The 27,005-nt window shown below is 46.9% G+C and overlaps 1 protein-coding gene across 1 annotated transcript in view; it reads left to right on the top strand.

Annotated features, from left to right (window-relative positions):
- Nucleotides 1–27,005, top strand: part of FLACC1 (flagellum associated containing coiled-coil domains 1) — a 41,954-nt gene that overhangs the window by 10,651 nt on the left and 4,298 nt on the right. The window contains exons 5-12 of the mRNA XM_059702793.1: nucleotides 571–704; nucleotides 3,100–3,193; nucleotides 4,811–4,872; nucleotides 6,057–6,154; nucleotides 7,167–7,219; nucleotides 9,220–9,319; nucleotides 19,297–19,400; nucleotides 24,206–24,268. Coding sequence (XP_059558776.1) covers nucleotides 571–704; nucleotides 3,100–3,193; nucleotides 4,811–4,872; nucleotides 6,057–6,154; nucleotides 7,167–7,219; nucleotides 9,220–9,319; nucleotides 19,297–19,400; nucleotides 24,206–24,268 — 708 coding nt within the window. The remainder of the gene's footprint in view (nucleotides 1–570; nucleotides 705–3,099; nucleotides 3,194–4,810; nucleotides 4,873–6,056; nucleotides 6,155–7,166; nucleotides 7,220–9,219; nucleotides 9,320–19,296; nucleotides 19,401–24,205; nucleotides 24,269–27,005) is intronic.

Below are 27,005 nucleotides of genomic sequence, written 5' to 3'. Positions count from 1 at the left end.
GAGCCAGGATTTAAAATCAGGCCTGTCTAATTCCAAACGTTCAGCTGCCTCCTGGCTTCTGGCCATGATGGAGAACATAGAAGAGGAACAGGGTTTGGGTGTAGAACAGCCGTGGGCCGGATCCGGCCCGTTCGGCTGTTCTATTCGGCCCATGGAGCCGAAAGAGCGGAGGATTCTCTTGCTCTCCCCTCCACTCCTTCACCAGCAGCAGTGTTAACATGGCAACGTCGGGAAACACGGCCGTAGCTCCTTCTTCTGAGTCCAGTTTAAGAACCCATTGTGGCCCTCGAGTCAAAAAGTTTGCCCACCCCTGGTGTAGAATGTGGAGTGGGTGACAATGGCTGGATTTTGGAAATGTTGAGCTTGAAAGGCATAGGGAGACATCCAGGATCTAGTTGAGTCTTACAATTGGATCTCAGGAGAGAAATATGGAGATACGAGGGTGAATGGTAACTGGGGAGGGCACAGTCCGTCTCAAGTCTCTGTTTGTAGATGTGATAGGGGCACTAGTGGATTTGGAAGAATCTCAGCTCTCTGCAATATTCTCTTACCTTCCAGCCTGTTGCCCAGGAAGTGATCAACGTGTGCCCTGGCTATCGCCTCTTTCGGAATAGGGAGCAGATTTCCGTCACTTTGGGAGATGAGATGTTTGATAGGAAAAAGCGTTTGAAATCAGAGATCATGGACAAAATCAGAATTCGCAGGTAATGTCTTTGGGCCAACATCCAGCTCCTCGAACCTCTCCCGAGCTGGCTCAGCCTGGCCTCAAAGATAAGCGCCTAATGTCTACTCCCAGTCCTGCGCTGGAGGTGCTGCGAGTCCCTTCATGCCTCAGCCCTCTGCCTGCTCCTCTCCACCCTGGCTCTCTGCTCCAATCCCATTCTAGTCAGGATGAAGGTCAGCTCAGCAGCTCTGGAAAAGGATTAGGTGTAGTATAATTCGTACTAAAGGAGAGCAATTTTTCCTGACAGTAATGAACTGATGAGATATTAATACAATAATCTAAATTTGTTGGGTGAGAACTAAAAATAAAGTCGGGGTTTCTGGGAGGCCCGAGTATACATCCCTTTTTTATTATGCCCAAAGGTACTACTCAGTTCATGCCTCTGGGAGATGTAGCTTGGAATATTCTGGTCTAACTCCCTCCCAGTTGAGTACACTGTCATCCTCTCTGTCATTCAAGTCCTACCCACTCTCTATCCTCCAATGCCATGTAAAAGCGGTCCCCACATCCTTTACATCCACCTCCTAAATCTCTCATGTCTTCTCCTTCCCCTTCCCCATCTACCTACACTATTGCAATGGCTCCCCAATGAGTGTCTTTCCTTGGGCTTTAAATTGCTATGAAAATTATTTTTCAAGACAGAAATCTAAAAGACCAACAATAGCAACAGAACACACACACACACACACACACACACACACACACACACATCATCTAGGTATATAGGAATATGGGTATATAGAAAGGATATGACCAAGCTGTTAGCAGTGGTTTTCTTTGGGAAGGGATTCAGACTAGGATAAGGCTGAAGGACGCATAGGCCCACTGTTGAGAGGGGCCATGCAGGAAGTCACTCTGATCTGACCTGGCCTAGAGAAACCAGACTCCAGTCTCTGTGTTCCCTCCAGTGGGAACATTCAGGCCCTGTTTTCTTTGCTGCGCATCCAAGGCCCTCTCCAGGAGATGGGCCATGTACCCACAGTCAAGCCAGCACCCTCAAGCACCTCGTGGCCTCAATAAGAAAGTTGTCACCAATTATGGCATAATAAAATACTGTAGCCCATAATAGTTTTATTCCCTGGTAAAGCTGTGAGTATTGTTTATATTGAAGATCATGTTAGGAGTTCCCTATTGTTTAACTTTCTCATACCCTTTCTTCTCTCTCATGCCTTGATGTCCTCTCTTCCCACATCCTTTTGTTTTCTCAACCTCTTAAATCAAAGACCTCTTCTCTGCTGCACTGTACACAGCACTGCCCTCCACCCTGTCTACTCCAGGTCAACCAAACAGAGCTGGATAATCTTTAGACATCATGGAGGCCACAGACCCAGAAGCACAGAAAACCTTTATCAAGTCTGAAAGCACCTCTCTCTCTCTCTCTCTTTCTCTCTCTCTCAAGTCTTTTTTTTTCTCTTTTAAATCTTTATTATTGAAAGTATTACATACATCCTCCTTTCCCCCCCATTAATCTCTTCCAGCCCGCTCCCGTCCACCTTCCCCAGGCCCTCACCATGCCATTGTCTGTATCCATGGGTTATGCATATATGCATACACGTTCATTGGTTGATCTCTTCCCACTCACCCTCCCCGGCCTTCCCTCTGAGTTTCAACAGTCTGTTCATACTTCTATGTCTCTGGGTCTATTTTTTTATTTTATTTTTTTTATTGATTTCAGAGAGGAAGGGAGAGGGAGAGAAAGAGAGAAACATCAACGATGAGAAAGAATCATTGATCAGCTGCCTCCTGCATACCCCCTACACAGCCTGGTCATATGCCCTTGACCGGAATCAAACCCAGGACCCTTCAGTCCGCAAGCTGATGTTCTACCTACTGAGCAAAACTGGCTAGGGCTCTGGGTCTATTTTTGATCATCAGTTTATTTGGTTCATTAGATTCCACATATGAGTGAGATCATGTGATACTTTTCTCTAACTGGTGAAAGCCACTCTCTTAAATCTCCTCCTCATCCAGTTTTTGGCCCATTCCTTGCCTATGATTCACTGTCAGAATCAATCCTATTCCCCACCTTCTCATTTCCTAATTTTCTGAACTTCTCCCCCCTCCATTTCAACTATCATTACCAAATCAAGGTCAAACCCTAATAGGTTTCTGACATATTCCACTTTCCCTTCCATTCAATAGGCCACTCAGCTCTGGCTAACTTACACAAAAGGGCCATGTTTGAGGCTTAACCAACCTACTGCCACATTCCTTCTCTCCACCCCTCTCCCCCTCCCTCCCCACCTCAGTGATGGTGGAACAGGTACAGATGGTATGGCTTGGCTCTCACCAGAACACATCCAGTCATGCTCAGGAAGAGGCCTGACTGGCATGAGAAAGCTTTGTGGGTGACTGAAGAATTACTTATCCCGTAGGACTGATATCATTACTGACCTAGAAGAGCAGATCTCAGAGCTGACGATGATAATAGAGCAAATGAACAGAGACCACCAGTCTGCCAAAACAACGGTGAGTGATCCCTAAGCTAGCTGACGTCTCTGTGGGTACAGGAAAGACCAAGATGTTCAGATCACGCTATCTGCCAGGCATGCTGCCAAGTACCTGACTCATAGGAGCCACGTTGCCCAGGTGAGAGCTCTGAGGATAGGACTGGGGCCACCCAATACTATTTCTCTGTCTCCATCCTCCTCCATAATTGCAAGAACTCAAGTTCTTCTTCCAGGCCTAGCTGAGTTTCTGTAAGTTCCCCCAGTGCCTGCAGGGTGTTCAACACCACTGTCCTCTCCACACGAGGGGGCGCTGGCCATTTCCCGCCTGGCGGTGAGTTACGCTTCAGAGGTTGTGGAGGCTCTTGCTTAGGCACCACGGCGGTCAGTGCTTCCAGTGTTGCTCAAAAACTACCCAGAAGCCTTTAGTACCCACTTCCTGTTGCTACTGAAACTACCAAAGCCCAAATTTCGCTGATGTAAATGACACTCTTTGGGTTTCCTGGGGATTTTGGTGAAACCTCCTTTAGATTTTACCATCTATTTTATCATAATGTCTTCTTCCCCACTTCGAGCAGGTGTGCCTGGTGGCCTGCACTGGAGTGATAAACCAGAGCCATAATCAGACCCAACCCCACCTTGCCTGTTGTTATTGAAAGGCATTTGTAAAGGTTGAATTCCCAGCAGGCCCAGCCTTCACCCTCTCATGCACCCCAGATGCTTCTGAATCCTACAGGCACCCAGCTTATGACTCAGACTGAACCTTCCCTTACTAATGAGTCATTACTATGTTTATCTGAAAGCCCTGCCAGGTTTCTGGTTTTTTCTACCCAAAGAAAATTGAGTCTCAGGAACTTAAATAATTAGCCTAAGAGCATTTACCTTTATTTAGGCAAAATGCCCATTTTCACTCACTGAAGACATATTTAGAGATTACTTCCATGGAGGGACCTCAGATGTGATCCTTAACATTCACCTAAAAATAAAAATTCTTCCACCTGTGAACACCCCAAATTGTTGTGTGACCCTGTGCAAGGGAGGAGTGCTGGTGCCACGGTTCAGTCAGAGAGGGAAGGACAAGCCCCAGACCCTTGTCTCAGCAGGCAGTGGGTGTTAACTATTTTGGAAGTGTCCACTCCTCCTGAGACAGGGGCCAGAGGACTGGATGTGCGAGCATGGAAGGTCACCTGGAAGTGGGCAAAACTTGCCTGCTGGAACCCAGCCATTTTGCCAACGAGGCTTGAACACTGGATTTACAGTTCTTCGAAGGCAGGGTCTGAATCATAGACCTCTTTGGCTCTTCTAGGCCAAGCCCTTTGTTTAAGAAATGATTGTTCAATTGAATTCTGTATCTGAGGATCTAAGGCCACTCTCTTACAAAGAGATTACAGTCCAGCAGAGAGGACCGAGCCTGCTCACAAAACCTGGTAGTGACAGACATGGTTTCCGTGCACCAATCCTACAAACTGATCATATGCCAGACCACACAGAGCAAGGCAAGAATTGTTCTGTTCCCTCATAATGACGGAGAGACACAGGGAGTGGGGTGTACCCGTGAGTCAGAAGGCTTCTCACAAGTTGCAGACGAGTGGGAGTGGGGTCTTCAATCCTGTGTGGCTGATGATGGCCTCATTTGCAGCTCTCCAATGAAATGGAAATCCGCTGTGCTGAGATGAAGCAGGACTTCGAAAACAAGAGCAGGTATATTTTCTGGCACAAGCCCTTGTGTGCTGAGGGCCCCAAAGCTCCTGGATCCTCGCAGGACTTCAGTTCACTGGATTTCAGACAGCGTCAAATGGGTAGCAAGGGGCGGGGAAGATGAGATGCATGTCTTTGGAGAGCAGGATGGTTTGATTTGAGGCACAGAAAAGGTTACCCCTGGTTTTGCACTTTCTCATCCAACTGTTTCATTCCCATTATAATCTCCCTTTTTGTTGGTTGCTGCAAAGAGCCATCTTTTAAAAATTGCATATGAGGTTTCTGTGGTAGACAGCTGTGGTTCTCCTCCATCTCCTCCCCTTCCTCCTCTTCTACTCATACTGCTGCTCTCCCTGGCTGCTAGGTCAGGGCCTGGGCAAAATGGCAAGAAGGTATGGGAGAGGTAGGAGCCAGAGCCCCAAGGACAAATGAACAGGAAGTAAATGAGGTGTGTTGTCTGTGTGGGTGAGGAAGCCCACAAAATCCCCTCCACGCTACCTGCTGGGCTCAGAAGCCCTGGTGGAGAGAAGTCTTCCTAATGGAGTCATAGACTTGTTTCCTTAAAAAACAATTTTTTAAATTAATTAACTTATTTATTTATTTTTTATTTCCTAACTTATTTATTTTTAATAGATGTATCCACCATTATAGTACCATACAGAATAGTTTCACTGCCCTAAACATCCTCTGTGATCTACATATTTATCCCTCTCTCTGTGTTAACCCCTGGCAACTATTGCACTGACCTTTTGACTGTCTCTGTTATTTTGCCCTTTCCAGAATGCCAAATAGTTGAAATCAGACAGTTGCAGCCTTTTCAAATTGGCTTCATTCACTTACTAATAGGCATTTAAGTTTCCGCCATGTCTTTTCTTGGCTTGACAGCTCATATAGCCTTTCATTGTAACACTCATCTTGAACACTGGAATGGAGACTAGAGAGACCTTGCACTCTAACATTATCTATGGCACCCACCAGCTCCATTCACCATCTAGATTGATGTAAACAAGAGTTCTTTTCCCCTTCTCTGCACGAATGCCAAAAAAGTGACTCAAAAAAGTGAGGGTTCCCCAGCCTGCCCGCTGGCTTTCTGTGTGAGGGAGGAGAGGTGGGATCAGGTGACTATAACAGCTCAACTCTGGACTTCTTTTCACTGATGATTGTGACTTTCTCTCGGGACACCACAGGGAGCTCAAAGAGGCTCACGCAGCAGAGCTCAGTGAGTTGGAGAACAACTACAAAGCAGCCTTAAAGGAAGAGAAGTTGGCTTCCCAAGAAAAACTAGGTACATTCAGGACCTGGAAGAATGACCATGATGAAGGGGTGGAAGGCTGACCATGTGGGTCTAGGGCTGAGGAACTCTCATGGCCATGAGTGGGCTTTAGCTAGACTTTCAAGGTTTCCTCTTAAGCTCAGGAAGAGGGAATGATTGAGAATGAAACTGAAAAGAGGGAAGCCATGCCTACCAATGTCCTTCTTACCCTTTGTACCAAGTCTTAGTTTCCCCATCTGGGAATTGAGGATAGTAATATTGGCCTTTATCAGCATGATAAAAATGAGAAAGCACTTTTAAAGTATATTTAAAGTTCTGCAAATATAATGGCATTCTAATTCAGCAAGTTTGCTCACCAGCAAAACGATGGTGTTTCATTAAATTCTAACTGACACACTAGGATTTGTGTGGCCTCATAATCCATATGGGTTGTGTTGGCCATTTATCCCATTGTTTATGCTGTACCTGAGAAGAGGAAGTGTGTCTTCTTCAGAATTCTGAGTTCATAGACTAATCTCCACAGAGAGGAGAAATTCTGTAACCTTCTCCCCTTCCATTGCCTTTCATTTTTTTAAGGTGGTATTTATACCTTGCTGATTTCCCAGATTTTTTTTTAAAGAGAACATGTATTGTTTTCAAAATCAGTGTACACTAGGAAGTGTGATTTTAAAAAGAGAGAGGCAGGTGCAGGCAGATTTTCCTTCTCTTCTTCCAAAGACTCAGTTTTATCCTGGGGCTTAGTTCTCAGACTTGGTGTCCATCAGAATCGCCTGAGAAGCATATTATCGACAGATACTGGGGCTCTCCTCTGAGAGCTCGATTCAGTAGGGTTGGGGTGGGGTTCAGGCATCTAATAAGAGTAGTTTCTAATAAGCCTCCAGAGTGGTTTCTGAGGCACACCATGGTTTTACCACCCAGGGGATGAGTTTGACATGGGGAAAGTGTGCAAGAGAGCTCACATTTGAATTTGAAAGTGTGCATTTCAGAGTAATAATGATGATCCTGTTGTTTTCCTTTTGTCCAGAGGAGATGGGAAAGGAATACAAGTATTTGAAGAATATGTTTTTTATGTATCAGGTGAGATCCAGAACTCCTCGTTGTATTATGAGAGTAAGAGAAGCAAGACTCATTCTCTTGCTTGATGATGATGGGACGAATCTAGAGCTCTGCCCCAGAAAATAATTCCAGCAGCTCCCCAGCATTCTTGCACCTAAGTGGCACACACTAACTGCGCCCAGGGAGGAGAGTGACCTTCGGACTATGATGGCTCCCATGCGTGACAAGTCAGTCGACCAGGCCTAAAGAAGCCCATCAAAAAATACGTTTGTGATTACAAAAGTAATACCTGCTCAGTGCTATTTTATTTTATTTTTAGTGGGGGTTTTTTAAGGAAATACATAAACCAATAGCAGCAACAAGAGAAACTGTCACTTCCCCAAGACAATGACTGATCATATTTGTACTTTGTGACATCTTAGATTTTAATAGAGTTCTGGGTCAAAAAGAGTAACCATTGTAAAGGTCTTTGGTACATTTGGCCAAATTTCCACCCAAAAAGACTGTATCACTCTGTACTACTCCCTCTAGCACAGTGGTTCTCAACCTTGGCTACACATTAGAATCACCTGGGAATCTTTTTAAAATCCTGATTTCTGGGCCTCATCCTTCAGAAATTCTGTTTCTTTGTTACTAATGTTGTGGCCTCACCCCATAACAAAGAAACAGAATTTCCGGAGGATTAGGCCCAGAAATCAGGATTTTAAAATGATTCCCAGGTGATTCTAATGTGCAGCCAAGGTTGAGAACCACTGCTCTAGCACAGTGGTCGGCAAACTGCAGCTTGTGAGCCACATGCGGCTCTTTGGCCCCTTGAGTGTGGCTCTTCCACAAAATACCATGTGCGGGCGCGCACATACAGTGTGATTGAAACTTCGTGGCCCGTGCACAGAAGTCTAGCAGAACATGGAAGTGCTCTAGCATCTCGGGGCATAACCCATTCATTTAATCAACTAATTTGATGGAGGCCAAGGGACAGAGGTAGGGCAGGATTTCTTCCTAGGGGATGAGAGAGTGGGAGGTAGGGAATGGACAGGGAAAGGCTGAGGCAGCAAGCCCCCATCCTATGGTGACCAACTAATCCCGGTTTGCCTGGGACTTTTGGGTTTTAGCATCAAAAGTCTGGAGTCCCAGGAAACAGCTCAGTCCCAGGCAAACAAGGATAGTTGATCATCCTGTCAAAGGGGGAAATCAAGTAAAGCACCAGCACCACCTCTGAAATTCAATTTACCACTCATAGTTTCAGTTTTGAACTAGAATCCAAAGCTGATTTTTCAGGATGTACCTTCATACAGTCAGGGAAGCGTCATAGACCAGAGCCTAAGAGAAGCGTCAGGTTGATGAGCAGGTAAGCTGCCCCAGTTCCTATGAATACTTGGTGTTTGCTTCAATCTGGGCCTCTCCAGAGCGTGTGACCTCTCTGGAAACAGCTGCCCGCCGGCCTTGAAAATAAGAGAGCCTCTATTTAAATGGCCACAATTACAAACGAGCTCTGATACCCAAGCCCAGTGTAAATTCTGTTGCTAACCGCACAAGGAGGGCAGTCAGGATTCTGAGTGGCAGGTTCCGGGTCCTGGGCCCCCCCTCCCGAGGTCCCACCGTCATGAAGTGGTTAGGCTTATTTAACGTTAACCACAAAGGAAGTTAGATTTACTGAGGGAAACGAACACTTTGAAAAACATCTTGTTTTCTAAGTGGTCACGTTAACTAGTGGGCATTTCTTTTGTTTTTTTGTGTGCTCTTTTTGAGTCATGAGTCTGAGGGAGTTGACAAGTGATTCTTTAACATGGGGAACACTACCTGTCTTTAAACTCTGCAGACACCACACAGAGCCAGGCGTTTAAGCTTCTGTCATGCTCAAGGGGCTGGGCTGGAATTTACTTTCCCAGTCACCCACATAGGGCCCCCCACCCCAGCAAGGGTCTCAGGTGAGGGAAGCTGACAGGGCCCAGTGGTGGGCCTTAGGCCAGTGTGTACCTTTCTCAGGGCCCTTTGCTTCTGTTGCCATTATGTCTCCGCAGGACAGCCTTTATGATGAAATGGAAGATAAGTTGTCAAAGAAGAAGGCAGAATGGGAGAAGGATGAGAAGTCAGAGCGGGAAAGGATCCTGCTACAGCAAAGTGAGTACAGAAACTTCTGACGTCTTGGTGATAGGTGTACCGAAAAAGCGCCATGAAGCTTGGTCTTGACTCAAGGAAGGCAGCCTTGGATTCACCAAGGTGATGAGCCACATGGCTAGACTCCCGAATGGAAGGTGCCTGGAGTTTGCAAGAAAGTGACAGGAGTGGAGTCTTTTATGAAGTTCAGCCACCTGAGATTCTAAGCCTACACCTTCCAAAACTCACTGATTCCAAGTTTGGCTATCATGGGCTGGAACAAGCTTTGGAACATCTGTAAGAATGTGCACTTGTTATCTAGTTACAGGTGACTCCAAAGTTCCAGGAAAAAAAGTTCTTGAATTAGGTTTCAAATATTCAGTTGTTGGGGGAGGGGCAGCACAATCCATTGTACTCTATATCCCACCCCCCCCCCAAGTAAGCCATGTTTGAGATATCCTATCTAATAAAAGAGAAACATGGTAATTAGCGTACGACCGCTACCCTTCCCATTGGCTAATCAGGGAGATATGCAGATTAACTGCCAGCCAAGATGGCGGCCGGCAGCCAGGCAGCTGACGCAAACAGGGAGGCTTGCTTGTTTCAGTGACGGAGGGAGCCAAGCTTCCCCGCCTGCCTTGCTGGCCTCTCCGCTGCACTGTAAGCAATATTGTAACAAATATAGAAGCTAAACAAAACCCCGGGCTTCAGCCAGCAGGACCGCAACATTGTTTCAAATACAGAAGGTAAACAAAGGCCAGAAAACTGCTTTCAGCAGCGGAGGTCTCATAGCTGGAGCCGAGCCTCAGAGTTAAAGCTGGCCCAGAATTAAAAAAAAAAAAGGAAAAAAGGACAGGTTGGGAGCTTCAATCACCCGCCAGCCTGAAAATGGCCCTCAGCCCCTCACCCAGGCTGGCCAGGCACCCCAGTGGGGACCTCCACCCTAAAGGGTGTGTGACCAGCTGCAAACAGCCATCATCCCCTCACCCAGGCTGGCCAGGCACCCAAGCGGCACCCCCACCCTGATCCAGGACACCCTTCAGGGCAAACCAGCCAGCCCCCAGCCGTGTACTAGGCTTCTATCCTATATAGTAAAAGGGTAATATGCCTCCCAGCACTGGGATCAGCATGACAGGGGGCAGCGACCAAACCCCCTGATCGCCCTGTGGCTCTGTGTGTTACAGGGGGCGTGGCCACAACCTCCCTATCTGCCCTGCTCTGTTCCTGACGGGGGAGCTCCTCACCCCCCTGATCAGCCCTGCTCTGTGCATGACAGGGGGGAGCTCCCCAACCCCCTAATCGCCCTGCGTCTCTGTGTGTGACAGGGTGCGGCTCCCCAACCCCCTGATCGGCCCTGCTCTGTGTGTGACAGGGGGGAGCTCCTGAACCCCCTGATCACCCTGCGGCTCTGTGTGTGACAGGGGGCGGGGCCACAACCTCTCTATCCTCCCTGCTCTGTTCCTGACAGGGGGGAGCTCCCCAACCCCCTGATCGCCCTGCGGCTCTGTGTGTGACAGGGTGTGGTGCCCCAACCCCCCCCCATCGGCCCTGCCCTGAGTGTGACAGTGGCAGCACCCCAACCCCCTGATCCGCCCTGCTCTGTGTGTGACAGGGGGTGGTGCCCCAGCTCACCTATCGGCCCTGCTCTGTGCGTGACGGGGGAGCTCCCCAACCCCCTGATGGACCCTGCTCTGTGCATGACAGGGGGGAGCTCCCCAACCCCCTGATGGGCCCTGCTCTGTGCGTGACGGGGGAGCTCCTCAACCCACTGATTGGCCCTGCTCTGTGTGTGATAGGAGGCAGCGCCCCAACCCCCTGATCGGCCCTGCTCTGTGCATGACGGGGTGGTGCCGCAATCTCCCTATCGACCCTGCCTTGAGTGTGACGGGGTGGTGCCACAACCCCCCAATCGGCCCTACCCTGAGCGTGACTGAGGGTGGCTTCGCAACCTCCCAATCCGCCCTGCTCTGTGCATGACATGGGACGGCGCCCCAACTCCCCAATCAGCCCTGCTCTGAACCCGACCAGGGGCTGCACCTAGGGATTGGGCCTGCCCTCTGCCACCCGGGAGCGGGCCTAAGCCAGCAGGTCGTTATCTCCCGAGGGGTCCCAGACTGCAAGAGGGCACAGGCCGGGCTGAGGGCCCCCCCTTCCCCCCCCCCCGAGTGCACAAATTTTTGTGCACCAGGACTCTAGTATATATATATATACTTAAACATTGTATAAGTTTAAAGTATATGACATTGATTTGATACATTTATATATTGCTATATATTTTTTAATATTTTCTTATTGATTTCAGAGAAGGAGAGAGAGTTAGAAACATCAGTGATGAGAGAGAATCATTGATTAGCTGCTTCCTGCACGCTCCCCACTGGGGATCAAGCCCTCAACCCAGGCACATGCCCTGACCAGGAATTAAACCGTGAGCTCCTGGTTTATAGGTCAACACTCAACCACTGAGCCATACCAGCCATGGCTTGCTATATATTTTTAATATTTCCAACACTTAACTCAAAGTTTGGATCATACATAGGTGAGCTTTCTATACCCCTGAGCATCTGCATAAATGGAAAAAGGAGAGAGAAATTTATGGAGATTCTGTTCCCTGACCTAGAAGACTAGTTGAGGTAGGAGTGGGACCTCTTCAAACCTATTTCACATCCTACCCCAACCTAATTCATATCAAATTTAGTTGCTTTAACAAATTACTCATTTAAATGCAGTTACCCCTGGAAAAGTTTAATTCTTGTGTGCCGGGGTCTAGCCCCAGCGGGTCCAGGGGTCCCCAAAGGTGTGGACGGAGTCGGCGAAGAAGGAATGTCACGGAGACAGCGTTCAGTTGATCAGCAGCCTAGCCAGGATCTCCAGCCCGGATCTCCAGAGAGGTTCTGCTTCGGATCTCCAGCAAGGTTCTGTAGCCATGTTCCCTCGCTAGGTTCTCCAGCCAGGTTCTGTCCAGGCTCTCCAGTCAGGTTCAGTGTCCAGGTTCCAGTCAGGTTCTCCTGCCAATCTCTGTAGTCAGGTTCAGTCCAGGATCCCTTGCCATGTTCTCCCGCTAGGCTCTGTCTCTAGGCTCCGAGGCCAGTCCCTCTCCAGGATCCTCTGGCATGCTTTCGCCAGTGAAGTTCTTCTGTCTCTAGGCTCCGTGTAGGTTCTGTCTTCTGAATTCTGTCTCCTGAGTTCTGAATCTTTCTGTCTTGTTACAACTGTATTTATACCAGTTGATTCAATCCTATCAATCTCTATTACAAAGGTTAGGGCGTTTCTTATCTCCATTCCAGGGAGAAAAGATTATGTAGTTTAAGCATGACTGTTCGTAGTCAAAGGGATTAATTACCCGCCTGGCACTTAGTTGAGGGGTTTTATTCCCTCCCTAACTTCAGGGGAAAATCCCTACCTGGGGATTCAACCTTTCTCGGAGAGGTGACTTTGGTTAAAACACAGCGCCAAGAAGGTGAGCAAACATATTAAGAAAAGTATGCCATATATGCCAGGTCCCTTGAAACAGCAAGGATGGACCGGCTCCCGGCAAATTCCCCCTTTTTTATTTTTTAAAAGCAAGCATTAAAAAGAAAAACCTGAAACACTCTCTTGTATCCATTTTAAGAGTAGGATTGGTGCTTTCTGCTATTACCTGAGTCCTGATCTATCACCCCAGGGAGAGCTTGCCAATCCTGCACTTTCCCGGGGTGGAAAGGCTGCAGTGGGGTTAAGGATAAGGCTCCTTGGGCCTACCTTCTCCCATGCCTCTACATTTACCTTTCCGGCACCTTTCCTTCCTCAGAAAAGCATGGACGTATTTCTTGTATAAAATGTTCTGTCTGACTGGGAGTAACCTTAATTCCTCTGCTAATAAGCATATATGTTAAAAGATCAATACGGAGTCTTTTTTCTTTAGACTCAGTATGGCACATCTTCTTAATCTAAAGATCAATACAGAGTCTTCTTTCTTTGGACTCAGTATGGCACATCTTCTCAATCTAAGAATCAATACAGATTCTTCTTTCTTTGGACTCAGTATGGCACATCTTCTCAATCTAAGTTCTGTACTATCCACCTTCTTACCCTACTTATCCTCTATAGGGGGGTCTGTAGCACCCTGGTGGAGTCCTATCCGTCCCGAGTGTGGGGTTCTCAATGGGGGGGGGGCTTACCTAAGGGAATCCTGTTCCAGGGGTTCCCAAAGGTGTGGACGGAGTCGGCGAAGACTATCCACCCTCTTCCTACGGTGGAGTCTGATCCGTCCCGAGTGTGGGGGTTCTCAATGGGGGAGGGGGGCTTACCTAGGGGAATCCTGTTCCAGGGGTTCCCAAAGGTGTGGACGGAGTCGGCGAAGACTATCCACCCTCTTCCTATGGTGGAGTCCTATCCATCCCGAGAGTGGGGCTTATGTAGGAGTCCCTGTTCGGGCGCCATATGCCGGGGTCTAGCCCCAGCGGGTCCAGGGGTCCCCAAAGGTGTGGACGGAGTCGGCGAAGAAGGAATGTCACGGAGACAGCGTTCAGTTGATCAGCAGCCTAGCCAGGATCTCCAGCCCGGATCTCCAGAGAGGTTCTGCTTCGGATCTCCAGCAAGGTTCTGTAGCCATGTTCCCTCGCTAGGTTCTCCAGCCAGGTTCTGTCCAGGCTCTCCAGTCAGGTTCAGTGTCCAGGTTCCAGTCAGGTTCTCCTGCCAATCTCTGTAGTCAGGTTCAGTCCAGGATCCCTTGCCATGTTCTCCCGCTAGGCTCTGAGGCCAGTCCCGGTCCAGGATCCTCTGGCATGCTCTCGCCAGCGAAGTTCTTCTGTCTCTAGGCTCCGTGTAGGTTCTGTCTTCTTGATTCTGTTCTAAGTTCTGAGTCTTTCTGTCTTGTTACAACTGTATTTATACCAGTTGATTCAATCCTATCAATCTCTATTACAAAGGTTAGGGCGTTTCTTATCTCCATTCCAGGGAGAAAAGATTATGTAGTTTAAGCATGATTGTTCGTAGTTAAAGGGATTAATTACCCGCCTGGCACTTAGTTGAGGGGTTTTATTCCCTCCCTAACTTCAGGGGAAAATCCCTACCTGGGGATTCAACCTTTCTCGGAGAGGTGACTTTGGTTAAAACACAGCGCCAAGAAGGTGAGCAAACATATTAAGAAAAGTATGCCATATATGCCAGGTCCCTTGAAACAGCAAGGATGGACCGGCTCCCGGCACTTGTGGCTATTCCTACCCTGGTGGGACACTGGACTGCTAGAAGGTAGCATGAAGACCCTGGAGTTAAAACTGGGAATGGAACATGGAGCTGCTCCTGTTGGAGGCTTTGCTTAGAATATTGGTGTAGCATAGCCCAGGTCAACTCCCAGACTCCTAGCTACTCATACTATACTCATCCCTTGTTGTCAAAGTCTAAGTTAAGATGTGACAACTAGTTTTTGGAGACCAGGCTTTAGCTGCTCACAGTGTAGCTCAGACCAGACTTATCCTGTAAGCCTGGGAGTTGCCTCCTTATCCATTCAGTACTGTGATGCTGAAGAAGAAATTTGTTAGCCCCATCACCCCTGCTTCCTTCTGTTCAGTATTGATTGGATCTTTCCTGGCAGGTTCCACCCCAAAAAAGAAAAGTTTAAGCCTATTTCTACCCCAGGGCTAAGTGTGGAATGTCTCTTATATGGCTGGAAAAGTCATGTTAGCCAAGAGCTATATTTTAAGACTAGAGGCCTTGTGCATGCAACTTGGCAGCGGGAGGGGGGGGCAGGGTGCCCTCAGCCCGGCCTGTGCCCTCTTGCAGTCTTGGAGCCGTCAGTTGGACATCTTAGCACTGCTGCAGAGGCGGGAGAGGCTCCCGCCACCACCCCAAGCTTGCCAGCCATGAGCCAGGCTCAGGGCTTCTGGCTGAGCAGCGCTCCCCCTGTGGGAGCACACTGACCACCAGGGGGAAGCTCCTGCATTGAGCATCTGCCCCCTGGTGTTAAGTGTGCATCATAGCAACCTGTCATTCTGCTTTTATCCTATACTAGTAGCCCAGTGCACGAAATTCATGCACATTAAAAGGGAATTAATTGTCCTAACCAGTTTGGCTCAGTGGATAGAGCATCGGCCTGTGGACTCAAGGGTCCCAGGTTCAATGCCGGTCAAGGGCATGTACCTTGGTTGCGGGCACATCCCCAGTGGGGAGTACGCAGGAGGCAGCTGATCGATGTTTCTCTCTCATCGATGTTTCTAACTCTCTATCCCTCTCCCTTCCTCTCTGTAAAAAATCAATAAAATATATTTTAAAAGTAAAAGGGAATTAATTAGCGGAGTTATTTTAATATTGCTATTTGCCCTTTCTCTACAATAGAGGTCTAAGAGATGAAAGGAAATTAGTAAAATGTATATGAAAATAATGTATAAATTTACTAATAAACAGTAACAAAAGGATATAACAACAGAGGCATGATATAAAAATGACAAGAACATGATATGAAACAGTGCAAACAGTGATGCAAACAATGACTGATAAAGTGATTAAGCTTATTCTAATATCTCCCTGTACACCACATTAAGAGTGAAAACACTTTCAGAGTGCTTGACTAATTTCCCTGTGATGAAGTATTTAGAACTTTAACTGTAACATCATATGCTCTTCAAACTCAAGAGAAAGCAACATATAACTGACCATGTGCGAAAACGGGTTCAGGTAGGAATATGCCTACTTTGTCTAGAGTTTGTCCTTGTGATTTATTAATAGTCATCACAGATGCTGGCATCACGGGAAACAGTCATCAAATCAATTTAAATGGGAGACCAGTGTCAGGTGGGGACAAATTAATTCTTGGAATCAGAACAACCTCTCCCTCTGCAGATCCTGTTAATACTTCAGCTTTGATAATGTTAGGTGGTAATCTTTTGATAATAAATCTGGTACCATTACAAAGACCCCATTTACTATTGAGATTTCTCAATAGCATGATGATTGCACCCACTTTCAATTTTAATTTATGACACGGCATTCCCGAAGGAGTAATACTATTAAGAAATTCGATGGGAAAATTTTCCTTTTCAGCATCATCTGTGGAATCAATGGAATCATCACTCAAATATGTGTGAAACTCTCCATCGAGTATATCCAAATTTTCTTCATTTAATTTTTGAACATGCTCAATTTTTGGACAAAGACTTGCACGTTTAGATATATTTTTAATATTCTCTATAGCAGTGATTCTCAACCGTGGCTGCACATTAGAATCACCTGGGAATCTTTTTAAAATCCTGATTCCTGGGCCTCATCCTCCAGAAATTGTTTCTTTGTTATGGGGTGGGGCCACAACATTAGTAACAAAGAAACAGAATTTCTGGAGGATGAGGCCCAGAAATCAGGATTTTAAAAAGATTCCCAGGTGATTCTAATGTGCAGCCAAGGTTGAGAACCACTGATCTATAGATATAGTATTTCCAAAGGTAGCTTCAATAATAGATCCATTACAAATCATTTCACTTCCAGGCTCTGCTCCGAGGGCAGGTTCCTGCCTGAAACCTTGCCCTGAGAGCAGGTTCCTGCCTGAAACCTTGCCCTGAGGGCAGGTTCCTGCCTGAAACCTCGCCCTCCAGGAAACAACTGGGGGAGTGCACAGCCTTTTCCAAGATGACCCCTGCAGGACTGACTTCCTTCTGGTTGGTCGCAGTTCTGGCTGTGATGTTACACCCAGGGTTTTTATATAAGTACTTAATAAAAGCATAATGTGCAAATAAACAGAAAGGTGGGAGACTGGTGCCCTTGACGTGCACTGACCACCACAGGGAGTGCCGCTCAGCCAGAAGCCAGGCTCACAGCTGGCAAGCCTGGCAGTGTTGGCAGGAGCCTCTCCAGCCTCTGCTGCAGGTGGTCGGTAAGGAGTGAGGGGTCCCAGACTGTGAGAGGGATGTCCGCCTACAAGCTTAGGCCCTATCCCTTGGGGGAACAGGCCCAAGCTGGCAGGTGGACATCCCCCAAGGAGTTCTGGACTGCAAGAGGGCACAGGCCTGGCTAGGGGGGAACCCCCCCTCCGGTGCACAAAAATTTGTGCACTCGGGGTGGAAGGGGGGGTCCCTCAGCCCGGCCTGTGCCCTCTCGCAGTCTGGGACCCCTCGGGAGATAACGCCCTGCTGGCTTAGGCCTGCTCCCGGGTGGCAGAGGGCAGGCCCAATCCCTAGGTGCAGCCCCTGGTCGGGCTCAGAGCAGGGCCGATTGGGGAGTTGGGGCGCTGCCCCCTGTCATGCACAGAGCAGGGCGGATTGGGAGGTTGCGATGCCACCCTCAGTCACGCTCAGGGTAGGGCCGATTTGGGGGTTGGGGCACCGCCCCCTGTCACACTGAAGGCAGGGTCGATAGGGAGGTTGCGGCGCTACCCCCTGTCACACACAAAACAGGGCCCATCAGGGGGGTTGGGGTTCCGTACCCTGTCACGCACAGAGCAGGGTCATTCAGGGGGTTGGGGTGCTCCCCCTGTCACTCACAGAGTAGGGCTGATAGGGGAGTTGGGGCACCGCCCCCTGTCACACACAGAGCAGAGCAGATCAGGGGGCTGGGGAGCCGCCCTCTATCACCCACAGAGCAGGGCCGATCAGGGGGTTGGGGTGCCGCCACTCTCACACTCAGGGCAGGGCCGATGGGGAGGTTATGGCTCTACCCTGTCACACACAGAGCAGGGCCCGTGGGGGGTGAGGGGGCTGGGGCGCCGCACCCTGTCACACACAGAGCTGCAGGGCGATCAGGGGGTTGGGGAGCTCCCCCGTATCAGGCACAGAGCAGGGCCGATCAGGAGATTGGGGCGCCTTCCCCTGTCAGGAACAGAGCAGGGTGGATAGGGAGGTTGTGGCCCCGCCCCCTGTCACACACAGAGCCACAGGGCGATCAGGGGGTTGGGGAGCTCCCCCCTGTCACGGTGATCCCGGTGCCGGGAGGCCTCTCGGCTCCGCTGATCCCGGTGCTGGGAGGCATATTACCCTTATACTATATAGGATAGAGGCCTGGTGCATGGGTGGGGCTAGCTGGTTTGCCCTGAAGGGTGTCCTGGATCAGGGTGGGGGTCCCCACTGGGGTGCCTGGCCAGCCTAGGTGAGGAGATGATGACTGTTTGCAGCTGGTCACACACCCTTCAGGGTGGGGGTCCCCAGTGGGGTGCCTGGCCAGCCTGGGTGAGGGGATGATGGCTGTTAGCAGCAAGTCACACACCCTTCAGGGTGGGGGTCCCCACTGGGGTGCCTGGCCAGTCTGGGTGAGGGGCTGAGGGCTCTTTTTAGGCTGGCAGATGACGGAAGCTCCCAACCGCTCCTTTTTTTCTTTTTTTTATTCTGGGCCAGCTTTAGCTCTGAGGCTCCAGCTCTTAGGCCTCCGCTCCTGAAAGTAGGTATCTGGTTTGTTTTGGTTCTATAATCGAAACTCTGTATCAACTCCAGCTCTGAGATCCTGGCTCGCTGAAAGCAGGTTTCTGGGTTTTTGTTTAGCTTCTATATTCGTTACAATGTTTCTTAAACTGCAGGCTCAGAGGCCGGCAAGGCAGGCGGGGAACGTTGGAGTCCTCTGTCACTGAAGCAAGCAAGCCTCATGTTAGTTTCAAGCTGCCTGGCTGCCGGACGCCATCTTGGCTGGCAGTTAATTTGCATATCTCGCTGATTAGCCAATGGGAAGGGTAGCGGTCGTATGCCAATTACCATGTTTCTCTTTTATTAGATAGGATAAGGATATTCAAGAAAGCATAGTGGTTTACTTCAGCCAAGAGAACAAACAAAACAATAAGCAACACATCTAAAATAAACTACACAAAGAGAACAGGAGACATTAGAGGCAAACCCTATAGGGCTGATGTGATCAAGAGCCACCACCCTGTTGACCTCACTCTCAAGCTTCTCCAGGTGTTTGTGTCAGAGGCTGAACACCAGGATGAAAGCACTTTGTGCTTGACCCAGGCTGGACTTTCTGTTATCTACTGATATTCTGTTTTTCTCTCTGCATCTGTTTTTCCCCCCATGTTTACACCTTCGATAAGTGGTTTCCTCTCATCTCGACAGAAAATACGATGACAAAAAAGTTTGAGTTAGAGTCAGAAGAAAAAAAGAAAAAATTAAGTGAATCCTACAGTGTTCTCTTTGAGAACTTCACTCAAGAGAAGGAGGTGAGTCAGTCCAAAGCACATCGGTGGTGGAATGTGCAGTCTTGATGGGACATCCGTTTTCCAGGGGTGCCCTGGTAATTAGATCAGCTTTCATCTTCCTGGGAATATTTCTCCTTCCCAAGCTTCCCTGGAGCATATGCAAGTAGACAGACAGTTTTTCTGTCCTTTATCTATATAGCCATACCACAGGGTTATTTGAATGAAACTTATAATTAACAAGAAATATAAAATGTGAAACATGCAGAAGCTGAAATTCCCTATTTTGCCAAAATCCCAGTCTCTGAATTTCCTTCTCACTCTTGACTATGGCTGAATCGAAAAGGTATTGTTGCAAATTAAACTAAGCAAATGTGGTCATGTTTGACTCTTAGTAAATGAGGGTAGCTAACTAAAAGTTAGAGGTTGTGAGGGTTAGCTGGTCCTGTAAGTCACTCCCTTACAACCTTGACACTGATACCAGGTTATAATGAAAGCAGGTCTCAGACCAAATTCTAACAAACATGTGGACATTCACTAAACAAACAGGCATTAGCCAGCAAGTCCAGGCAATTATATCACCAGCTCTCTGAGTTTTGGGGTGCATGATAGAGTCAACATGGGTATTTGTGGTGGCATTATAGAAGTAGGCTTCTGTAAGCCTACTGTAACCCTGCAGCCAGCATCAGGCAACCAGAGTTCCCATCCCTAAGTGCACAAACTACAGGCTTTGTTAGATTTTTGTACCCATTTCATACAAAGTGCAAAGAATCTCTAATATTCCATTTTTAAGAGCCCATTTGTAACCATCATGTTAATTGAAAAGCACTAATTTCACCAATAAAAGCCCATGTATGACATTCACTATATTACTGAGCAAAACAATAATGAGGAGATGGGGCATGCTCTGCAATAATGCTTCTGGGGTCTGGAGAGCTCACATGTCTGAATGGTAGTTCAGTGGTAGTTCCTCTTAGTGGGGAGAGATTTGATCATCTGCATTTTCTTCTTCCTCCAATGACGCCGATTATAAACCTACAAATGGGTGTTTTTTCTCTCTCTCACATATAATTTATACTTAGCAAAATGCACAGATATTAAATGTACAGTTTGATGAGTTTTTACAAATGTATATATCCATGTAACCAACACCCAAATCAAGATCTAGAACATTTCATCAACCCAGAAAGCACTCTAGTGTTCCTTTCCAATAATCCCTCCCTCCGTCAGATTTGCCCCAAGACAACTACTCTTTTGATTCCTGCCACCATAGATTGTTTTTTCTTATTTTTTTAAACATATTTTATTGATTTTTTTACAGAGAGGAAGAGAGAGGGATAGAGAGTTAGAAACATCGATGAGAGAGAAACATCGATCAGCTGCCTCCTGTACACCTCCCACTGGGAATGTACCCGCAACCAAGGTACATGCCCTTGCCCGGAATCGAACCCGGGACCTTTCAGTCCGCAGGCCAACACTCCATCCACTGAGCCAAACTCTTTAGGGCTTTTCTTATTTTTAAACTTCATGTAAATGGAACCATACAATATATGCTCTTTTGCGTATAGCTTTTATTTTTCCTCAATGTAATGTCTGTGAAATTTACTCATTTGTTGTTCATATCAGTTATGTTTTCCTTTTTTATTGTCCAGTAATATTCATTTATAGGAATATCAGATAATGCATTCACCATTTCCCTGTTTGGGGAGATTTTGGTGGTTTTCGTTTTTTGACTTTTACAAATAAAGTTTCTATAAATATCCTGTACAAATGCTTTTGTAGACATTTGCTTTCATTTCACTTTGGCATACCTAGGAGTGCTATTGCTGAGATTGAGGGTGGGTATAAGTTTAACTTCATGAGAAACTAGAGGCCCAGTGCATGAAATTCAGGGTCCCTAAAGGCTGCCGGCCGCCGGCCAGGGCCTCCCTTCCCCAGCTGCTGGCCACCAGCTGGGGCCTTCCTTCGCTCTGCGCTGCCCCCTGGTAGTCAGCTCACATCATAGTGAGTGATCGAACTCCCAGTCGAACTCCCGAGGGGACACTTTGCATATTAGGCTTTTATATATATAGACTAGAGGCCCGGTGCACAAAAGTTTGTGCACTCGGGGGAGAGGGGGGTCTCTCAGCTTGGCCTGTGCCCTCTTGCAGTCTGGGACCCCTCGGGAGATAATGACCTGCTGGCTTAGGCCTGCTCCCGGGTGGCAGAGGGCAGGCCCAATCCCTAGGTGCAGCCCCTGGTCGGGCTCAGAGCAGGGCCGATTGGGGAGTTGGGGCGCTGCCCCCTGTCATGCACAGAGCAGGGAGGATTGGGAGGTTGCGATGCCAACCTCAGTCACGCTCAGGGTAGGGCCGATTGGGGGGTTGGGGCACCGCCCCCTGTCACACTGAAGGCAGGGTCGATAGGGAGGTTGCAGCGCCACCCCCTGTCATGCACAGAGCAGGGCCAATCAGGGGGTTGGGGCACTGCCCCCTGTCACGCACAGAGCAGGGCCCATCGGGGTTGGGGAGCTCCCCCCTGTCACGCACAGAGCAGGGTGGATCAGGGGGTTGGGGCGCCGCCACTGTCACACTCAGGGCAGGGCCGATGGGGAGGTTATGGCTCTACCCCATCACACACAGAGCAGGGCCCGTGGGTTGGGGGGGTTGGGGCGCTGCACCCTGTCACACACAGAGCTGCAGGGCGATCAGGAGGTTGGGGAGCTCCCTCCTATCAGGCACAGAGCAGGGCCGATCAGGGGGTTTGGGCGCCTTCCCCTGTCAGGAACAGAGCAGGGCCGATAGGGAGGTTGTGGCCCTGCCCCCTGTCACACACAGAGCCACAGGGCAATCAGGGGATTTGGGCGCTGCCCCCTGTCATGCTGATCCTGGTGCCGGGAGACCTCACGACTCCACTGATCCCGGTGCTGGGAGGCATATTACCCTTTTACTATATAGAATAGAGGCCTGGTGCATGGGTGGGGGCTGGCTGGTTTGCCCTGAAGGGTGTCCCGGATCAGGGTCAGAGTCCCCACTGGGGTGCCTGGCCAGCCTGGATGAGGGGATGATGGCTGTTTGCAGCTGGTCACACACCCTTCAGGGTAGGGGTCCCCACTGGGGTGCCTGGCCAGTCTGGGTGAGGGGCTGAGGGCTGTTTTCAGGCTGGGACTGTAGCTCCCAACTGCTCCTTTTTTTCTTTTTTTCCTTTTTTATTCTGAGCCAGCTTTAGCTCTGAGGCTCCAGCTCTTAGGCCTCCGCTCCTGAAAGCAGGTATCTGGTTTGTTTAGGTTCTACAATCAAAACTGTGTATCAACTCCAGGTCTGAGATCCCGGCTAGCTGAAAGCTGGTTTCTGGGGTTTTGTTTAGCTTCTATTTTTGTAACTATGTTTCAAACTGCTAGCTCAGAGGCCTGCAGCGGCAGGCGGGGAACGTTGGAGTCCTCCGTCACTGAAGCAAGCAAGCCTCATGTTAGTTTCAAGCTGCCTGGCTGCCGGCTGCCATCTTGGCTGGCAGTTAATTTGCATATCGCCCTGATTAGCCAATGGGAAAGGTAGCGGGTACGCCAATTACCATGTTTCTCTTTTATTAGATAGGATTACCAAGCTATTTTCCACCATTTCACTCTGTGTCTTAAATATATGAGATGAATTCCAGTTGCTCCATATCATTGACAACAGTATTACTAATCTTTTAATTTTTGACCATGCCAGAGTATGAAATAGTATTTTGTTACCGTTTTAGTTTCCTTAATGACTAAATATGTTGGGCAGTTATTTACTGTATATCCTCATTGGACCATATATATGTCTTCTTTTGTGAACTGTTGGTTCACGTCTTTTGCCATTTAACAAAAGTGGGTGCTTTATCTTTTTATTATTGATACGTAGGGATACTTTTTATATTATGGATACAAATTCTTTGTCAGATATATGCATTCCAGATTCTGTCTCTCAGCCTGTGGGAGTGCCTTTTCATTTGGCTCATGCTGTCTTTTGATGGGCAGAAGTTTTTAATTTAATAAAAGTCTAACTATCAAGTTTTTTCTTCCATGGTTACACCTTTTTGTGTCTTCTTTATGAAATTGTTGACTATCCCAAGGACATTAAGATATCCTTTTTTTAAACAAAATAAAAGCTTTATAATTTTAGCTTTCATGATTCTGTGACCAATTTTGAATATTTTTGTGTGTGAGATAGAGGTCATAGTTCTTCCCCAGCCCCCCCCCCCCCCGAAGGATATCCAATTGTTCCAGAATGATTTGTTTTTTAAAAAAACTTTTCTTTCTCTATTGTGTTGCCTTAGTGTATTTGTCATATCTGGGAAGTGGGGTGGTGGACTCTCCACTCTATTCCGTTCAACTATTTGCCTTTACTTCAGCCAACAACACATTGTCTTAATTACTGTAGCTTTAAATCAGGAAGTAAAAATCTAACTTTGCTTTTGTTTTTCAAGATTATTTTGGTTTTCTGTATCCTCTGTATTTCTATATAAATTTTATAATTATCTTGTTAAGAAAACCTGCTGGTATTTTGACTGGAATTGCATTGAGTATAAAGTTCAATTTGTGGAGAACAACATAGTTAGCAGTACTAAATCTGTATGCTAACCAGAAAAGCCTTTGAAGAAAATATTTCTTTTACTATTTGTCAATGCGCTATGGTTTAACATAAGTGAGATTTTCATTATTTAACTTCAACATGCGATGCCATTAGTTAACAATATGTGCTTCATGAAACCAACATGTAAACTTAGGTAACTATTATATTTCTGAATTTTATTCTGGTTTTCCTTGTTTTTTAAAGAAGTGCCAGAACCCATTGCTGACCTTTTTCAAATAAAATTACTTTTAGGAGCTCTTGAAGCAACATGAAAAGGACACCTTGCAATTAAAGGAGCTAAAAAAGACCAACGAGGTAAGCTTCCTCATTTTTTTTCTGTGGAGTTAGCACCTTACAAATACATCAGTAAAATTATATACTCTCAATAAAATGGAATCAATGATAATTTCCCCAAAACTGGTAAAAAGAAAACACACAAAAAAACCACAGAAGAACTAAAGCTGAGTTTGCTGAAATCAATAAGTCAAAAAGGATTTTAGAATTATCTGTAAAACAAAGCCATTAGTGTCTTTTTAGAGCCTGATTTGAACAAATACATGGGCAATATACTGTGTAATCTTCAATGTCAAAGGCCTTTCATTTCTAGTATGGTTCAAACCACAAAAGGATTAAATAGTAAAATGCCAAATTCTTTCCTTCAACCTCTGAAAAGTACTATCCTGCCCCCTTGGAACTCTAACTCCAAGCCTTTCCTTAAAACTTGGAGTTTACATTATCCTCCACCCCCACCCCAGCCCCTCAAGGAACTCTCTCCTGAGACTTCCATGTGGATGATACCTGAAGGAAAACCATTCAGACCCACAAAGTGCCTTGTGATTCATCTTTCACTGAAAATTTAATTTGGATCCAGAATGGACATGTTTGGGACATGATTAGCCATTATGAAAGCATGGAATGATACCTTAGAATCCAGGCAGGGCTTCAATATTGTTGGGCAAACAGATTGCAATGTCCTACAAAGTGAAGGAATGGGCTTTGGAGAAGATAGATCCCGTGTATTCTTTTTCTCCCCCTTTTTAGTGAATGTATTGGGATGACACTGGTTAACAAAACTATACAGGTTTCAGGTGCACAATTCTACAATGCATCATCTGTACACTGTATTGTGTATTCACCACCCCAAGTAAAGTTTCCATCCATCACTATTTTTCTCCTTATATCCTCCTCCATCTCCGTTTACCCTCCACCCCCTGGCAGTCGCCACAATGTACTCTTATAACTGCTTTACTGAGTTTGTCTACTGATTAGCTATAAATTAGTTGCCTCCTTCATGAGCCGCAACCAGGGCCCAGGCCAGGGAGGAGCCTGCAACCAAGATATGTGCCCCTGACCAGGTAATTTTTTCATTGGATGTAAGCCATTGTGAATTTTACCTTTTTGGATGCTGAATACTTTTGTATTCCTTTAAATATTCTTGAGCTTTGTTCTGGGATTCAGTTAAGTTACTTGGATACAGTTTGAGCTTTTCAATGTTTTCTTTTAAGCTCTGTTAGGCAGAATTACAGCAATTTTGGGGCTGAATTTTTCCCCACTACTGAAATGATACCCTTCTGAGTAGTCTACCCAATACTGTGTATATTCAGAAGGGTTTTTCTACCCTGGCTGGTGGGAATCGGAGCTATTCCCAGTCCTGTGTTGGTTCTGGGGATTGTTTCACCTACTCCATGCTGGGGGCTCTTTCCCCCACAGCCTCATTTCCTTTAGTTTGTTTCCCTCCATCATGCCACTCCAGTGGCCCTGGACTTCTTGCTGTTTATCGGGCTAGGATGCTCCCACTTTGGAGTCTTCGCACTTGATGCTCTCTCCTCCTGAAAGTTCTTTGCCAGATACCCACATGGCTAGCTTCCTCACTGCCTTCCAGTCTTCACTCAAATGCTAACTTCTCAGGGGCCACTCAACAACCCGCTGGGCACTTCCTTTTCCCTATTTTACTTTTCTACACAGACTTATAACCATCTAGCCTGATAAACTCAATAAAGGCAGGGATTTTTGTCTGTTTTCTTTACCACTAATCCCAGTTTCTAGAACAGTGCCTGGCATATCACAGACATTCTGTAAATAGCAACTGATTTTTTTGAATGAATAAATCAATGAAAAAAATGCAAAATGACCTGCTTTGTACAATGCAGTTGCAGTAAATGATGATGCCCTTCAATTTATGCAGAGTGGGAGGTTGCTCTACATGGGAATAGCTATGCAGATGGTAAGAGTTAAATGAGCCTGGCTCCTGAAAGCAGATCCTTATCTAGTCCCTTTTTATTTTTTTTTTTAATCCTCACCTGAAGGTATTTTTCCATTGATTTTTAGAGGAGTAGGAGAGGGAAAGACAGAGAGCAACATCAATGTGAGAGAAATGCATAAATTAGTTGCCTCCTGCATGAGCCCCAACCAGGGCCGGGGCCAGGGAGGAGCCTGCAACCAAGATATATGTCCTTGACCTGAATCAAACCCAGGACCCTTTGGTCTTCAGGCCAACACTTTATCCACTGAGTCTAACCAGCTAGGGCTGGTCCAGTTTTATAGTCACTTCACCATCTCTCTAAAGTAGATCCCACACTTATACTGTGTCCTCCACCTGCATCCTGGATTTGTTTTTAATCTACTATTGTAATTATTTTGTTTGCTTTTATTTAATTTTTTTATCTTTTCCTCACTAGAATGTGTCCCCCATAAGAGTAGGAATTATATTTGTCTTGCTCATCGTAATATTTGTAGTACCTAATACACTGGATCTACCTTGCTCCAAAGCCCATTCCTACAGTAGGTTTTTTATTTCTAATTAACAGACTTTTTTTAGAGCATGGTTAAGTTTACAGAAAAAATAAGCAGAAAGTACAGAGATTTCACATACACTCCCCATCCCCACACAACTTCCTCTATTATTAATATCTTGCATTGGTGTGTTACATTTGTTACAGCTGATAAACTACTATTAATATATTATTTTTAACTAAGGTTCATAGTTTACATTATGGTTCATTATTTGTGTTGTACATTCTATAAGTTTTGTCAATCATGCTATATAGTCACC

This window comes from Myotis daubentonii, chromosome 7 (assembly GCF_963259705.1).
Source record: "Myotis daubentonii chromosome 7, mMyoDau2.1, whole genome shotgun sequence".
Classification (NCBI taxonomy): domain Eukaryota; kingdom Metazoa; phylum Chordata; class Mammalia; order Chiroptera; family Vespertilionidae; genus Myotis; species Myotis daubentonii.
The sequence above is the reverse complement of the archived record's forward strand: the minus strand, read 5'-3'. Positions and strand labels throughout refer to the sequence as shown.